Source organism: Lepus europaeus, chromosome 9, assembly GCF_033115175.1.
Source record: "Lepus europaeus isolate LE1 chromosome 9, mLepTim1.pri, whole genome shotgun sequence".
In the NCBI taxonomy this organism is placed as follows: Eukaryota; Metazoa; Chordata; class Mammalia; order Lagomorpha; family Leporidae; genus Lepus; species Lepus europaeus.
Window position 1 is genome coordinate 84,277,173 of NC_084835.1, and position 18,653 is coordinate 84,295,825.

At 42.6% G+C, this 18,653-nt stretch overlaps 1 protein-coding gene across 2 annotated transcripts in view; it reads right to left on the bottom strand.

Moving 5' to 3' along the window:
- Positions 1–18,653, bottom strand: part of RPRD1A (regulation of nuclear pre-mRNA domain containing 1A) — an 87,621-nt gene that overhangs the window by 26,556 nt on the left and 42,412 nt on the right. Inside the window, exons 5-7 of one of the 2 annotated variants that reach the window (XM_062201564.1) lie at positions 14,741–14,867; positions 14,461–14,636; positions 13,182–14,360 (exon numbers count right to left, since the gene is read on the bottom strand). In XM_062201564.1, the coding sequence (XP_062057548.1) occupies positions 14,274–14,360; positions 14,461–14,636; positions 14,741–14,867 (390 nt within the window). In that variant the 3' untranslated portion in view covers positions 13,182–14,273. Of the gene's footprint in view, positions 1–13,181; positions 14,361–14,460; positions 14,637–14,740; positions 14,868–18,653 lie in introns of those variants that run through there. The other variant, XM_062201562.1, reaches the window with a different exon arrangement.

Consider the following 18,653-nt stretch of genomic DNA (forward strand, 5'->3'; position numbering starts at 1 on the left):
GTGGTAGAAACCCAAGTATCTGAGCAATTATCTGCTGCCTCCCAGATACATTAGAAGAAAACTGGATGGGAAGTGGAAGCAGGAAAAAAACCCCAGGCACTCTGGTATGGGATGCAGACATCCTGAGAGGCAAGTTGACCCACTGCACCACAATACCTGCCTCTATACCACAACTTTGCAACAAAAAACCTCAAACAACCTAATTTTAAAATAGATACTTAGCCCAGCAATTAAGATGCTCAAGTTCGGCTGGCGCCGTGGCTCACTAGGCTAATCCTCCGCCTTGCGGCGCCGGCACACCGGGTTCTAGTCCCGGTCAGGGTGCCGGATTCTGTCCCGGTTGCCCCCCTTCCAGGCCAGCTCTCTGCTGTGGCCAGGGAGTGCAGTGGAGGATGGCCCAAGTGCTTGGGCCCTGCACCCCATGGGAGACCAGGAGAAGCACCTGGCTCCCGCCATCGGATCAGCCTGGTGCGCTGGCCGCAGTGCGCCAACCGTGGCGGCCACTGGAGGGTGAACCAACGGCAAAGGAAGACCTTTCTCTCTGTCTCTCTCTCTCACTGTCCACTCTGTCAAAAAAAAAAAAAAAAAAAAAAAAAAAAAAAAGATGCTCAAGTTCAACATCAAAGTGCCTGGGTTAAGATTCCTGGCTCTGGCTCTTGCCTCCAGCTTCTGGCCAATCCAGAAACTGGGAGGCAGCAGGGATAGCCAGGTAACTCTTGTCACCCATGTGGGAAACCTGGATTGAGTTCCAAGCTCCTGGCTTTGGCCTTGGCCGCTGCAGGCATTTGGGAAGTAAATCAGCAGATGGAAGCTCAGTCTCTCCAACTTTGTTTCTCAAATATTTTTAACATAGGCATGGAATTTGAATAGATATTTCTTTAAAGACAATAAATCAATGGCCGATAAGCACATGAAAAAAATACTCAACATTTCTAATTTTTTAAAGAAAAAAATCACAATGATACTACCTTATACCCATTAAGACAGATACAATCTACAAAAACAGAAGAGAGGTAACGTTGACAAGGAAGTGGAGAAGACAGAATGCTTGTACACCATAGGACTGTAAAATGATACAGTATTATGGAAAACAACATGTAATTCTTCAAGAAGATTATCATATGCTCAAACGATTGAGCTTCTGAATATACATACCCAGGGAACTAGAAGGTAGCTTCAGATATTATTTGTGCACCAGTATTCCTAGCAGCATTATTCACAATACGAGGAGGTGAAAGCAACCCAAGTACCCACTGACAAATAAACAGATAAACAATGCAGCGTATGTAGCCACTGAAGTATTACTGAGTCTTAAAACTGTAAAACTTCAACACATGCCATAACATGGGTATACGCAACACCTAGAGTAGTCAAATTCATACACAGATCAGTGGCTAAGTGAAAAGGGGAAACTGGTGATTGTTCAACAGGTGTAGAGTTTTCAGTTTTGTACAAGAGTGTTCTGGAGACTGGATGCACCACAATGTGGAGATACTTAACACTATCAATGTGTACACGTAAACACGGTTAAGATGGTAAATTTTCTTATGTATATTTTATTAGAATTTTTAAACTTGAAAGAATTATTTAAACAGTCAGAGAGACTTAGACAGAGATATTATATCAGCTAGGGTTGGGTCAGGACAGAAGCCAGAAGCCCAGGACTCAATTCAGTCATCACCTACTGCTTACCAAAGTGCACATTAGCAGGAAGCTGGAATAAGGATCTGAGACGGGACTCAACCCAGGCACTCCAGCATGGGATACAGGTGTCCCAAGCAGCAATTTGACTGCTGTGCCAAAAGCCTACTCCTACCACAAGGTTTTTCAAAAAGTAAAACAAAAACAAAAAAACACAAAATGATACTATCCCTTTAATGGAACTCACAATTTTTCTTTTAGACTAGTATGCAATTTAAATGCTCTGGTGGCCAGCGCCAAGGGTCAATAGGCTAATCCTCCGCCCGCGGCACCGGCACACCAGGTTCTAGTCCCGGTCGGGGCGCCAGACTGTCCCGGTCGCTCCTCTTCCAGGCCAGCTCTCTGCTGTGGCCCGGGAGGGCAGTGGAGGATGGCCTAAGTCCTTGGGCCCTGCGCCCGCATGGGAGACCAGGAGAAACACCTGGCTCCTGGCTTCGGATCAGCATGGTGCACTGGCCACACCACCAGCTGCAGCAGCCATTAGAGGGTGAACCAACAGAAAAGGAAGTCCTTTCTCTCTGTCTCTCTCACTGTCCACTCTACCTGACCAAAAAAAAAAAAAAAAAAAAAAAAAAGCTCTGGTACAAGATGGTGGGGCCGGCGCCGTGGCGCACTTGGTTAATCCTCTGCCTGTGGCACCGGCATCCCATGTGGGCGCCGGTTCTAGTCCCCGTTGCTCCTCTTCCAGTCCAGCTCTCTGATGTTGCCCAGCAGGGCAGTGGAGGATGGATGGCCCAGGTGCTGGAGCCCCTGCACCCGCACGGGGGACTGGGAGGAGGCACCTGGCTCCTGGCTTCGGATCGGAGCAGCTCTGGCTGTTGCGGCCATTTGGGGAGTGAGCCAATGGAAGGAAGACATTTCCTTCTGACTGTCTCTCACTGTCTGTAACTCTACCTGTCAAATAAATAAAAATCTTTTAAAAACTAAAATTTTAAAAAATATGGTGAGAAGAGAAACACTTAAATTAAGGGTGTCTGACACACTATTGGTAAACTCTATTCCCTCCTCCCCATGACTAGACTACATGATCTTGCGCTATCCTGGAAGCTACTTTTTCCTAAATCGGAGCTGATTTAAGTATGAAAAGTCTATCCCTATATTGCCTTCATTTTCATGTCTTCCTTTTAGTAAGAATTTATGAGAAAAAAAAACATAGATAAGCAAAGAGCTAAAAGATGATTTGCAACAGTATTTTTCAATAGCAAGAAACGGTTAAGAAACAGAAAAAAGCTAAGTAACAGATAAAGAAATACTACTTCTAAAAAAAGTACAATTTGGGGCCGGCGCCGTGGCTCAATAGGCTAATCCTCCACCTGCAGCGCCAGCACCCCGGGTTCTAGTGCCGGTCGGGGTGCCGGATTCTGTCCCGGTTGCACCTCTTCCAGGCCAGCTCTCTGCTGTGGCCTGGGAAGGCAGTGGAGGATGGCTCAAGTGCTTGGGCCCTGCACCCGCATGGGAGACCAGGAGAAGCGCCTGGCTCCTGCCTTTGGATCAGCGCAGTGCACTGGCCGCAGCGGCCATTGGAGGGTGAACCAACAGTAAAGAAAGACCTTTCTCTCTGTCGCTCTCTCTCACTGTCCACTCTGCCTGTCAAAAAAAAAAAAAAAAAGTACAATTTGGGCTACTCTGTGGCATAGCAAGTAAAGCTGCCGCCTGAAGGCCAGCATCCCACTTGGTTGCCAGGGCGCCAGTTCAAGTCTCAGCTGCTCTACTTCTGATCTAGCTTCCTGCTAACGTACCTGAGAAAGCAGCAGCAAATGGTCAAGTCCTTGGGCTCCTGTACCCATGTGGGAGACCCAGAAGAAGCTCCTGGCTTTGGATTGGCCCAGCTCTGGCACTGGCCATTGTGGCCATTTGGGGAGTGAACCAGTGGATGGAATCTCTCCCTGTCTACCCCTCCCTGCCTCTGCCTCTGCCTCTAGGTAACTCCTGCTTTTCAAATAAATTAATTTTTTTAAAAAAGTACAATTTGGCAGTGCAACTCTACCCCTCCGAATCCTGTCAGAGGTTTTTAAAAGTGTGATGAAGCTTCAGGGGAGAATCTCTGTGTGTTTATCACTTTCTAAATTGTGATAAACACATAGTACTTGTGGAATTAAAAAAGCCACTGCTTCCACCCTGTACAGTTCAGGCCTTCATTGCCCAAAACATGATTTTCTAAAAAGTCTTATCTCCTATTGCCAATCTCTTTCCATCCTAATGTGTTCAGAGCTATAACCTGGTGCTGTAAAATCAACTGCTTGGAACATTCAAGAACCCTTCAAACTTATCTCATTCTCAAAACCTCTTGTAGTTAACCACAAACTACAGTAGTTATGTTACTGAGGCCTCCCTCTGCCTCAGGCAGAGTGTTCACTGCCTATGTGCATAATTCCTTTTAACTACTACAATCCCTTTGATAGGAATTACCATCACTTCTAATAGACACAGAGGACAATTTAAAGTTAAAGTTCACTCCTGCACACTAATTTGTAGCTTCATTTCTTCCACTAGGTGGCACTGTTACTATTTACAAATTCAGTACTTTAAGGATGGCTGACGACTGTTCATTTGTTATTATTCATGCATTCTCACATTGTTAATGTTTCTTTCCTACTGAAGGGCAAATAAAGGACAATGTGGTTAAAATCTTTAAATTTCAAAATCGTCACCTACTCCTCTTCAGAATGCTCATCTGGGGCTGAAGTTAACGGGTTAAACAGACACCAGCAATGCCAAAATCTCATATGGGCAACGGTTTGAGTCCCAACTGCTCCACTTCTTCTTTTTTTTAATTTTTTCTTTTTGACAGGCAGAGTGGACAGTGAGAGAGAGACAGAACCCAGTGTGCCGGCGCCACAGGCGTAGAATTAGCCCACTGAGCCAAGGCACCAGCCAGCTCCACTTCTGATCCAGCTCCCTGCTGATGTGTTTGGGAAAGCCGTGGAAGATGGCCTAAGTCCTTGGGCCCCTGCACCCTGTATCCATATAGGAGACCTGGATGAAGCACCCAGCTTTGGCCTGTCCCAACTCCAGTCGTTGCAGCCCTTTGGGGAGTGAACCAGCAGGTGGAAATTCTCTCTCTCCCTCACTCCTGCCTTTCAAATAAATAAATCTTAAAAAAAAAGGGCCGGCGCTGCAGCTCAAAAGGCACACCAGGTTCTAGTTCCAGTTAGGGCGCCGGATTCTGTCCCGGTTGCCCTTCTTCCAGGCCAGCTCTCTGCTGTGGCCCGGGAGTGCAGTGGAGGATGGCCCAAGTGCTTGGGCCCTGCACCCGCATGGGAGACCAGGAGAAGCACCTGGCTCCTGCCTTCGGATCAGTGAGGTGCGCCGGCCACAGCGCGCTGGCCGCGGCGGCCATTGGAGGGTGACCCAACAGCAAAGGAAGACCTTTCTCTCTGTCTCTCTCTCTCTCACTGTCCACTCTGCCTGTAAAATAAATAAATAAATAAATAAAAAAAAGTAGGGTTGGTATTGTGGCTTAACAGGGTAAGCCCCCGCCAGCAGCAGTGGCATCCCATATGGGTGCCAGATTGATTCCCGGCTGTTCCACTTATGATCCAGCTCCCTACTAACACACCTGGGAAAGCAGCAGAAGATGCCCCAAATGCTTGGACCCCTGCACCCATGTGGGAGACCCAGAAGAAGCTCCTCGCTTCAGTCTGGCCAAGCTCTAACCATTGTGGCCATTTGAGGAGTGAATCAGTGGATGGAAGATTTCTCTGTCTCTCTCCCTCTCCAACTCAACTCTACCTTTCAAACAAATTTTAAACAAACAACAAAAATCCCTCACCTGCAGTTCTAGATAGTGTGTGCTAAATACATAGCCCATATTGTGTTTAAGAACAGTGGTTGCTCCCACCAATCCACTGTTTGCTATCCTTGGTCACTGTGATCCAAAAATATTATCATGGTGCAATGAAGAATTAAGATATTTGGAAAAAAGGACAGGGAAGCAAGGAAGGAGCGGGGCGGGTAAGAGACTGACCATACTCAGGTAATTTTTTTTTCATATTTAAAAGATTATTTATTTACTTATTTAATTTGAAAGGCAGAGTTAGAGGGAAAGAGTGAAATAATCCATCTGCTGGTTCACTTCCCAAATGGCCACAATGGCCAGGGGTGAGCCAGGACAATTCCAGAAACCTGGAACTCCATCTGAGTCTCCCAAGTGGGTGTCAGGGTCCAAGCAATTGGGTCATCTTCCACTTTTTTTCCCAGGAGCATTAGCAAGGAGCTGGACTAGAAGTGGAGCAGCCAGGACTGGAACTAGTGCCCACATGTGATACTGGTGTTGTGGGTAGCAGGTTAACTGGCCGTTAGCTACTGTTAATCACAACCTATAAACTAAACTTCTTATAGCTATGTACATCCAGGAAAAACACACAGTATATACAGGTTTGGTACCATCTGCAGTTTCAGCCACCCACTTGGTGTCCTGAAGTAGCCTCAGATGGAGGAGTAGCTACAATATTGGACTGAGTTAAAAATCACTTGTGCTAAATACAAACCTCAAGTATCTTTGGGTCATTTTGGGGGCTGGCACTGTGGCACAGGTTAAGCCGCCACCTCAGATACTGTATTCCTTGTCGAGTGCTGGTTAAAGTCCTGGCTACTACTCCAATCCAGCTCCTTGCTAACTCACCTGGGAAAGGAGTAGGTGACAGCCCAAGCACTGGAGTTCCTACCACCCAAGTGGGAGACCCAGAGGAGTTCTTGACTCAGAGTTCTTGGCTGTTGTAGACATTTGGGGACTGAATCAGTGAATGAAAGATATCAACCTCTCTCACTCAGGTCTCAAATATTTACAAATACACACACATTTTAGGAGTGAGTGCCTGGCACAGGAGTTAATATGCCACATGTGCAGCCTGGATCCTATATCACAGTGGCTGGGTTCATGTCCTGGCTCTGCTTCCAATTCCAATTTCCTGCAAATGCACACTCAAGGAGGAAACAGGTTGACAGCTCAAATACCCTTGGGTCCCTGCCACCTACGTGGGGAATCTGGATTGAGATCCAGTCTCCTGGCTTCAGCCTGCAGCAGGCACGGCTGCTGTGGTCATTTTGGGAGTAAAGCATTTGATAAAAAAAATCCCTGTCTCTCTGCCTTTCAAATAAACAAATATAAATAAAATTATCTAATTCAATTACCCCTTTAAAGTATTTTTTATTTAATTACAAACAAATTTAAAACACAAATATAGGGGCCAGTGTTGTGGTGTACCAGGTAAAGCCACCACCTGCAGAATTCCATATGGCCGTGAGTTCAAGTCCTGGCTGCTCCACTTCTGATCCAAGCTCCCTGCTAATATGCAAATGATGGTCCAAGTGCTTGGACCCTTGAATTAATGTGAGAGACCTGGAAAAAGCTCCTGGCTCCAGACTCCTGGCTTTGGATCTGTCAGCTCCGGTCATTGCAGCCATTTGGAGAGAGAACTAGTGGATGGAAGATCTCTCTTTGTAACTCTGCCTTTCAAACAAATACATACATCTTTAAAAAAAAAAAAAACCCACAAATATTATGTACCTCCTGCAGATTACATTTGTAGTGGCATTCACTCATTTATCGATCAGTTGAAGCCCTAATATTATTCAACATAAAGCCCTGACTGCCTACCAGAGGAAAGGTACTGAGGCTACAGAAACAAACAAGAAAAGTAAAATGAAGTTCTTCATCTCTTGGAACTCACATTTGTAAGTTTCGGAGCATGGGCTTACTACTAAGAATACAAAGTTTTACATTTTTCATCTAGTGACTAAGTACTGGAAAGGAAAAACAAACAAAAAACCAAAATGACAATGTAATAAGGAAGAGGAAGCAGAAGAAAGGACAGGTGAAACAAACCAGAAGTGAAAGAGGACTATGTGAAGAGATGACTCAGCAACATGAACTTGAATGAGAAAGGATCAGAGCAAGAACATTCCAGTCAATCTGTAAGAGTGACTAAACACCCTGAAGTGAACTTGGTTCCACTGCTGCAGAACAAAATGGAAGGAAAATAAAGCCAGAGACTTCATATAAGTGGGGCCCAAGAGGAGACTCACAACCAGGAATCCCATGGGCCATGGACCAGTTTAAAATAAAATTCAAAAGCGTCAAGAGAAGCAACGGAGTGTTTTAAACAGCGGTGAAATAGGACCTGACTTAAATGCAAAAGATCTGAGAGGGGCCAGCACTGTGGTGCAGGGGGTTAAGCTGGTACTTGCAACACCTGCATTTCTGGGTCTCTCACATGGGTGCAGGGGCCCAAGCACTTGGGCCATCTTCCACTGCTTGCCCAGGTTGTAACAGAGAGCTGGATCGGAAGTGGAGTAGCAAGGTCTCAAACCGGCGCCCACAAGGGATGCTGGTGCTGCAGGCAGTATCTTCACCCACTACACCACAATGCTGGCTCCCAAAATAAACTTTAAAAAAGAAAAGGCCCATGATGTTTCAGAGTTACAGGGAATTATAAAAGGGAGCAGGAAGCTCAGCTATTAACAAAAGAAGCAACTCATGACATCCACCTACAAAAGGGTGGTTTGCAGCAGTTATTAAACACATAAATCATAGTTATTGTTAACAAGACATAGTAAGTCTTCCATTTATACGACAGGTGAAACTCATATTTATCTGCTTTCTCCCAAAACCCACTAAAATAGCAACGTACAAAGGCAGAAACCCATAAAGAAAAAGACCATAGTGCATAGAAGTCAAGAAATTCTGAGAAACAGAAAAACCTGCAAGAGTAGAAGATAAAGCAAAAACAAGAGGAACTCAGGATAGGCTCAGGACTTTGAGATGCCAAGCTCCCCAAAGCAAAATCGAGAATCTTAGAGGTTAACAATAAGAATCAACTGAAAAATCCCTACACAAACCTGTTAAAACCATTATTCAATAAAGCCAAAAGATGGGAGATTAAGAGGATGAACAAAAGGCATCTGTGTGGAGGGACCCAAATCACAGAGGAAAGAGGTACAGCACTGCTTTGACAACAGATGCCCCATGTTATCTACCTGACAAATCTCACGTTTTTCTCTGAGAAAAAGAATGGCTCAGACAGAAGATAATGACTCATTAAAAACTTACTGAACATCAAACTGGTAACCAGTATCAAAGCTTTACCAATTTCATCTTGAAAAACCACCATGTATATGGCTAAATAATTAATAATGTTTTCAAATATTTTTGTAGTATCAAAAGCAAGGAAAACAATCATAAAGAATAGTTATGACAATTCATGCATTCAAAAGGAAAACAATGGGGCAGTGCTGTGGCACAGCGGGTTAAAGCCCTGGCCTGATACATCGACATCCTACATGGGCGCTGGTTCTAGTCCAGGCTGTTCCTCTTCCGATCCAGCTCTCTGCTATGGCCTGGGATAGCAGTAGAAAATGGCCCAAGTCCTTGGGCCCCTACACCTACATGGGAGACCCGGAAGAAGCTCCTGGCTCCTGGCTTCGGATTGGTGCAGCTCTGGCCGTTGCAGCCATCTAGGGGAGTAAACCAGCGGATGGAAGACCTCTCTCTCTCTGCCTCTACCTCTCTCTGTTAACTCTTTCAAATAAATAAAATAAATCTTAAAAAAAAAAAAGGAAAACAGTGTCATACTAAGATGCACAGCCATAATACAAGCACCTTACATGAAAACAAAGGACGGTAACGAGCCAAAAAACCAAAACAGGGCTGTCTTTTGCTTTCATAACTTTTCTCCTATGATTAAAACAGATTATTTGAATAGTCAACATTGGATAAGCAGTTACATGCGTCCTGAAAAAAAGTGGATGGGAGCCAGTACTGTGGCGTAAAGCTGCCTGCTGTGCCAGCATCCCACATGCCGGTTCAAGTCCAGGCTGCTCCACTTCCAATCCAGCTCTCTGGTATGGCTTGGGGAAGCAGTAAAAGATGGCCCAAATCCTTGGTTCCCTGAACCTGCATGGGAGACCAGGAAGAAACTCCAGGCTCCTGGCTTCGGATCAGTGCAGCTCCAGCCGCTGCAGCCAATTGAGGAGTGAACCAGTGGATGGAAGACCTCTCTCTCCCTCTCTGCCTTTCCTCTCTCTCTGAGTAACCCTGACTTTAAAATAAATAAATCTTTAAAAAAGAAAAAAACTGGAAGAATTCACCACAAAAACTTTGGACAACCATAAATAGAACCTCAAAAACTAACAGAGGTTGAATACCCTTATCCAAAATACTTGGGATCATTAATGTTCTCAATTTCACAATTTTCCTGATTTTGCAATATGCATAGACTTTGTTGGTTGAGTATCTTAAATCTGAAAATCCAACACCCAAAACTTTCTTAAAGTCATCAGACCCAAAAAAGTTTCAAATTTGAGGTTTTCTAATTAGGGATGCTCAGCCTAGTGCTCTCTGTACCTATTCAGCAGTTCCTTACTGAAGATTAGAGCGCTCAGCCCACTGAAGACTGGTCTGCAGCTCCTACTGCTCAGGCCACCAAGTGGGCGGGAACAACTACTGAATGGTCTGAAGCTGCTCTTCGTGATCTCTGAAGCAAACATGGAAACAAGGTTGATGGAAAATAAACACCATATATATAAACACCATATATAAACACATATAAAAATATATTACTATATATATTTAAGAAAGGATGCTCAACCTTATAAAACCATTAAGAAACTAGTACACAAGTATTTTTTTCAATCCATACAGCACCATCTCATCAGATTACTTTTAAATTTAAATCAAATAAATGACTCAAACTTAGTGTTATTAAAAAGTTAAACTAACTGAATCCAAATGAAAGACTGCATAACTTTTTTTCTTTTTTGACAGGCAGAGTTAGAGAGAAAAAAAGAGAGAGAGAAAGGTCTTCCTTCCATTGGTTCACCCCCCAAATGGCCACTACGGCCGGCGGGCTGCATCGATCCAAAGCCAGGAGCCAGGTGCTTCCTCCTGGTCTCCCATGCAGGTGCAGGGGTCAAACACTTGAGCCATCCTCCACTGCCCTCCCGGGCCACAACAAAGAGCTGGACTGGAAGAGGAGCAACCAGGACAGAATCCAGAGCCCCAACTGAGACTAGAACCCGGGGTGCTGGCACCACAGGCGGAGGATTAGCCAAGTGAGCCGCGACGCCAGCCTGTGACTGCCTAAGTTTTCCACATCGTTATCACTATGTCCTTGAATAAAATTTGTAATCTGACAAATCAACAACCAACACAATGTTTTCTTTTTTCTTTTTTTTTAAGACTTTATTTTTTTAATTTTTTTTTAATTTTTATTTTTGACAGGCAGAGTAGACAGTGAGAGAGAGACAGAGACAAAGGTCTTCCTTTTGCCGTTGGTTCACCCTCCAATGGCCGCCGCGGTAGCTTGCTGCGGCCGGCGCACCACGCTGATCCGTTGGCAGGAGCCAGGTGCTTCTCCTGGTCTCCCATGGGGTGCAGGACCCAAGTACTTGGGCCATCCTCCACTGCACTCCCTGGCCACAGCAGAGAGCTGGCCTGGAAGAGGGGCAACCGGGACAGGATCGGTGCCCCGACCGGGACTAGAACCCGGTGTGCCGGCGCCACAAGGCGGAGGATTAGCCTAGTGAGCCGCGGCGCCGGCCTCTAACACAATGTTTTCATTTAAAATATTAAGCATAGGGCACAGCCTAGCAGTTAAAAGGTCAGTTAAAATGTTGAATTCAATTCCGAGCTCTGCTCCTGATTCTAGCTTCCTGGTAAGGCAGAGCCTGGGAGGCAGTGGTGATAGCTCACAGAGGGGCCCTGAACTGTGTTCCCAACTCCTGGCTTCAGCCCTGATCCAGGCCACTGTGGGCATTTGGAGACTGAACCGATGCATGAGAAATCTCTTTCAATTATATAAAAGTTGTTTAAAATATGAAACATGATGGCAAGATACATAAATAAATGGGAGAAAAAATAAAAATTCATACACACTATAATTCTAATTAAAATTAAAAACATGAACAATACTAAAAAGTAATAAATATCAAAATCTATGTAAAGGCAGGGAGACTAATGGGCCAGTAGAATAGAAAGGCACTACATTCCTATGCATACACAGGAATTAAGAACTGCAAAAATGGCATTTCACATCAACAGTCATCAATTATCAATAAATTATGAAAGAACATTTTGCCATCGCTTTTAATTAGTTAGATGCCTGTATCATACTTAAATTAAAAACACCAATGAATAAAATTAACAGAAAAACTATAAAAACACAGAACATAGAACATTTTATAGTTCTATGTTCTATGAACTATAGTTCTATGAATTAAGGTCATGTTAAGCATATCGAGAAAGCTCAGAATTTATAAAGGCACAGATAAATACTGAGTAATAAAATCAGCACCAAACAGAAAAGTGGTCAAAGGATATGGGGAAATGTAGGAAAAATGAAATGCCTAGTAAGTACTTTTAAGAGATAACCAAACTGAGCCAACAAGTATCACATATGGAAAAATAAAGACTACCACATGGTCAGTGTTAAGTGATGTCATGTAGCAGAAGGTACATTTGTACTTCAAGGAAAACGCATCATTCTGCAGAGTCTGCGTATACTATCAACAGCTGAACATGCATTCCCTTTGATCCAGCCACATCCAACTGACAATCAGCCCTGCAGATCTGCATAAGGACATTAACTTGCATCACCAGGATGTTCTTTATGGTTCCGCTAATGCACAAAATAGTGTCATAAATTCAAACCACCTAATGGAGCCAATCTCTCACCATTACAGACATCACTGAATACCAAACAATTTCTCATTTCTATAGTGCCCCTCTCCAAAAATATAAAAATAAGAAGGTCACTTTAAAACTCCTACTCACCTAAGATAATAAGCTAAGTGAACAATAGTTTTTGTAGTATTTTCAAAACTTCTGAGTGGTAAAATCATTCTCACAACAATCCATGAAGTAGATTTTATAAATAAACATTGAATTTATTAAGTCATTTTGCTATGCTTAATAACTAAATTAGTCAGAAGCCTCAAAAATCATTAAATACCTCTGATTTCGTTTTTAAAAAATGTTTTAATAGTAGCTTCCTCAAAAAACACAAAAAGTTATAATTGACCAGCATTGTGGAGTAGCAAGTAAAGCAGTTGCCAGTGACACCAGATCCCCTAAGGAAGCAGATTCCCTTGCTTCTAAACAATTCACTAGCTTTTTGTGACCTTGGGCCAGCTATTGAATCTTTCTGTGCCTTGATTCCTTATCCATAAAATGTGGATAATAATACATTTATTGTAGAGGATTTGGGCTGATTATGTGAAGTGCCTAGAAGAGTACTTGATGTGTGGTAAATGTTGCCTTTACTACTGTCAGCCTCACTACCTATGGCTATCTACTATGGAATCCTGGCTGGAAAGCACTGGGAAAATAAGGGTTGCTGAGGGGGTGGTATCTAATTTCTACACTTAAATTTCAAGCAAATTCCACTTATGATCAACATAAGTGACAAAGCAGAATAAGGCAGAATAACAAAGTTTCAGTCTTCTCTTCAAATTTCAAAAACATGAGACAATACAGACTTTGGAGTTTGATATTTATTTTTAGCAGGAAGAATATGCTAATGGTGATGACATCATTAGAAGATACTCCCATGTCCAATATCTGCAACAGAAGCTCGATAGAAGTTAAAGAAACCATACCAGAAGACTAAAGACAAAAGTTTTATGACATTACTCACCCTTAGTTCAGCAGACAACAAAACAATAATATGTTTAAGACTGAAGTTCCATCATAAAATCAAAAATAGCTAAGTCAACTATCAAACCTTTTCTTAAAAAATTCCAATTCTCCCTTTCCATGTAGAAGTGGGTAAAATGTTCCAAGTGAAGCAAAGTGCTAACAACTATCCTCTAGGTGTCTATGTGAGTACAGGAGGGCATACTGAGAACTGGGAATTTGGGGTGAGACTGCTGCTTTCACAAGCAGCAATGGCAATCTAGTCTAAGCACCATTTTGGACACAATTAGATATTGCTGAACAGAGAATTAAAAACACTAATAAATAAAGGCAACTTAATAGAATAGAGACAGTACAATGAAAACATACAAATGTACAATGAACCAACTGTTAAAAGAGGGATCCAAACAAAAAGTTCTCCTATACACTATTAGAAAGAAATTGCTACAGAATAAACAATTAAAATAAGAACTGGTCAAAGGAAAGATTCTTTTCCATGAAACCAAATCTGACTCATCTATCCAAACAATGGCATTTCTGCTCAAGGAAATATGAAAATGTTTCTTTTTATTATCTCCTGCATCCCAAGACTTCTCATCAACATAATCAATCATTACTCCATTTGAAGGATTCATGATTTTCTACCTAAGAGTGTGAGCTGGAAATATGTCATGCACCAGAATCAAGGGGTGGAACAAGGCAGTAAAGTGAAGAGTTAATGACATACCTAAAACACTGCATGTACTCAGAACAGAAACTAAGTAAATCCAACTACAATTTACTGCAGTTAACACAAGGCTTGATGCTAACTGCTATTTTTTCTATTATTTTTGTGCTTAAAGACAAGGGTTTGAAGTGACAAGATAAATTACTATTGTGTGGAATTTCACATGAATAATTTTAAAATGCAACCAACTGGGCTCATTCCAAATTTTTAAATTTACTTATTAGGTGGATTTGGTTCAAGATGAAGGAAATCCATTAATGCAAAGACATGCTTACCTGGATCACTGCCTAAAAAATATCCCTGTTCAAAAAATGCAAGATGTATAGGCACATTAAGGTATTTTAAAATTCCTTCCAAAAACTAAATTAAATAAGCACTAAAGAAGGAAAAGGTTACGCACTTCCAATTTTTGCTCTTTCTCTGCAAGGGCTTCCTTTTGACAGCGAAGAAAATCTGCTAACATTCGAGTGAGTTGCTTCCTATCATCTATTTCTGCCGCCAATCTGCCATTGTAATCTGCCAGCAACATACAAGCATCCTCTACCATTTTAGAAAGCCTTTCTCCAGATTCTTTATCTAAGAAAAGCATAAGATAATAAAATTATTACATAACAAAAACAACGACATTTGCTATTCCCTTGCCCCCACTCCCAGAAAACTTTCAGGTGACCTTTCATTACCTGTTATTTTATCTAGCAGGGATACTTCTTGGACTTCAACAGGCAAAGAAGCTATCCTCTGATGAACTGCTGCATCACCTGAAGCTGCATTTTCCAGATCTTGCAATGCTCTAACGAGATCCAGAGTCTAAAAAGTTATACAACTTTAGAATCAAAATAAATGAGGCTCAAACAAACATGAGAGATGAAATTTATGGGCTAGTTCTATTAATTTCTTTTTAGAACAATCCATTTCTTTCATATATTAAGAAAAAGGAATGAAGAGCATCCTGTTTATATAACAAATAAATGTGGTTGTTTTAACAGTCTAGTATAAAAAAATAAGGGAAGGGGGGTGCCGGCGCTGTGGCATAGTGGGTAAAGCCGCTGCATGCAGTGCAGGCATCCCATATGGACGTCAGTTCAAGTCTCAGCTGCTCCACTTCTGATCCAACTCTGCTGTGGTCTAGGAAGGCAGTAGAAGATGGGCCAAGTCCTTGGGCCACTGTGCCCAAGCGGGAGATATGGAGGAGGCTCCTGGCTCCTAGCTTCGGATGGGTTCAGCTCCGGACATTGAAGCCAACTGGGAAATGAACCAACAGATGGAAGACCTTTCTCTCTCTCTGCCTCTCCTTCTCTCTCTGTGTAACTCTAACTTTCAAATAAAGAAAATAAAGAAAAAAAGAAAAAGAAGCTAGACTATGTTAGATGCTGAAAATATAAACAACCAGGAGAGACCCTGAAGAGTAGAGGCAATTTTTTTTTTTAACATTTTGCTTGAAAGTCAGAGTTACAGAGAGAAGAGAGTCAGAGAGGCAGAGAGAGAGGTCTTTCATCCTTTGGTTCACTCCCCAGTTGGCCACAATGGCCAGAGCTGCGCTGATCCAAAGCTAGGAGCCAGGAGCTTCCTCCGGTCTCCCAAGTGGGTGCAGGGGCCCAAGGAGTTGAGCCATCTTCTACTGCTTTTCCAGGCCATGACAGAGAGCTCCATCGGAAGTGGAGCAGCTGGGATATGAACCAGCATCCATATGGGATGCCAACACTGCAGGTAGCGACTTTACCTGTTACGCCACAGTGCCGGCCCCTAGGCAATTTGTCTAAAAACAATTATTTGACTACTAAACTAAGGCAAAGGATTTATTTATATGACAAATGTGTAAGAGTAATAAAGTAAATTATAACTTCAAATCTATAGAGCATAAGTTTCATATGATATATTCACTAATATTATCTAAGCACATATCTTTTTAAAATATTAAATTGGACAGTGGTGAGAGGGAACACAAATCAATTATTACAACACAGAAGAGTCTCTCAGATTCTGTTTCTAAACTTATTCAAAACACAAGAGGAGGGCCAGTATTGTGATTTAGCAGGTAAAGCTACCGCCTTGCAGCACCAGCATCCCATATGGGCACCATTTCTTGTCCTGGCTGCTCTACTTCTGATTCAGCTCCCTGGTATTGGCCTGGGGAAAGCTGCAGAAGATGGGCCCAAGTGTTTGGAACCCTGCTACCCACTTGGAGGACCTGGAAGAAGCCCTTGACTTCACCTTTGCCCCATCCTGGTCAATGCAGCCATCTGGGGAGTGACCAGTGGATATAAGCTCTCTCTGACTCTTTCAAATAAATAAATAAATCTTTGAAATACACATATACACACACACACACAAAATGAAGTTTTGGAATATGCTCAAACACAGTATCTTCAACTATAACACAGTTTCTTAAGATTTATTTATTTGAGAGGCAGAGTTATAGACAGAGAGAGGGAGAAACGGAGAGAGAGTTTTTCAATCTGCTGGTTCACTCCCCAGATGGCCACAGTGGCCAGAGCTGGGCAATCCGAAGCTAGGAGCCAGGAGCTTCTTTCAGATCTCCTATATGGGTGCAGTGGCCCAAGCAGTTGGGCCATCTTCCACTGCTTTCCCAGGCCATCGGCAGGGAGCCAGATCAGAAGTAGAGCAGCCAGGACTCGAACTGATGCCCATATGGGATGCTGGCACACAGGCAGAGGCATAACCTACTATGCTACAGCACCGACTTCTATACTATAATTTATTAATAAGATCATTAAAATATTTAAAAATTCCATATATATGCTAATATTATCTAGCAGGTATATAAATAATTTTATCATGAGACTATTTTAGTTACACTATTTCCATGCAACTATAATTAGGAGGGAAAGATAATTCTTTTTTTCTTGGCTTCTCTCTTCTCTCCTGCTCTCTATTCTCTCCTCGCTCTCTCTTGCCCACTATCACTCTCTCTGTACTCTCTGCTCCTCTTCTCTCTCTCTCACTCCCCTCTCCTCTCCTCTCTTTTTCCCTCTTCGCCCCTTCCCTCTGGTCTGCTGGGTTTTCCCCAATAAACCCTTTCCTTTAAAAAAAATAAAATAAAAAAAGGACAATTCTTAGCTGGTGATTTCATAACTCATAATATGTATAAAATTATCCAAAGAAAAAGCAATGAAATTTTCTTTTTTCTAGTTTCTATTCCCATCTCATTTTTTTTTTTACTTTTTTTAATTTCTAAGACTAGTATAAGGGACACCAGAAAATTAAATATACATTTTAAAAAACAGGATAGTACTAATTCTATATATACAGTAAGATGACATTGACAGCCAGTTACTAACATTCCTTGAAGATAATCCTTTAAACAAACGTATCATTGGAATCTAGCATATAATAAACCATTAAATGTATTAAGAATGAATAAAGCCAGTAAGAAAAGTGTGTTTTAATTACTCTTTGAGAAGCAGAGATGGAGAAAGCTCCATTCACTGGTGCAGGCCAGGGCTGGGCTGGGCTGGGCAGAAGCTGGGAGATGGAAAGTCAATCCGGGGCTTTCAAATAGGTGTCGGGAAGTCAGTTACTTGAGCCATTACCTGCTACCTCCTAGCATGTGCATGAGCAAGAAGCTGGGATCAGCAGCAAGCCAGGACCTGAACCCAGTAATTCCAACATGGGCTGCAGATGTCTCAACTGCCAGGCCAAAGGCCTGCTATCGAAGTGTTCTTAGGAAATGTGTGTAAGACCTCAATATGTTTAAAAAATAATTTCGTTACAAAATGTACCACTTCAATAATGGAAGAGGACTTATGGACAATGATAATTAATCAGGAACCTTGTTTCTCACAGTGCTTCAACTGACATAAAACATTTTAAGAAGTCTTAGAAAATTCTAAAATTTAAGGAGAAATCTGGCTTCATGGTCTTGACAATGAATTTAACTATAGCCTGATTTTATCACACCTCTGTGTTCCCACACAAGTTAATTTTAAGTTCCCAGTGCAGACCAATGATAAGATAAGAAAACAAGGTTGTCTGAAAAAACACTAGCCTATGACGTCTTACTAGACAATGACAGGAGTTCAACTAGATCCAGAGACACAGATTTTAGTCAATCTCATAAAAATAATTATACAAAAAACATGGAAACTACAAAGCTGAACCATCGAAAATTAAGTAGCACAAATAATCTGAAAATCGTTGTCATAAAACAAAAAAGCTGCTGGTGCCCCGGCTCAATAGGCTAATCCTCCACCTGCGGCGCCGGCACACCGGGTTCTAGTCCCGGTCGGGGTGCCGGATTCTGTCCCGGTTGCCCCTCTTCCAGGCCAGCTCTCTGCTGTGGCCTGGGAGTGCAGTGGAGGATGGCCCAAGTGCTTGGGCCCTGCACCCGCATAGGAGACCAGGAGAAGCTCCTGGCTTTGGAACAGCGCGATGCACCGGCCACAGCGGCCATTGGAGAATGAACCAACGGTAAAGGAAGACCTTTGTCTCTGTCTCACTGTCCACTCTGCCTGTCTTAAAAAAAAAAAAAAAAAAAAATGTAGCTTAGCACCTGTCTTAGCTCCTCTAATAATGACTCTGTCCTTTGTTCTAGACCCTGTCTAGCACACTTGGGCCTCACTCATTCCTTTGTAA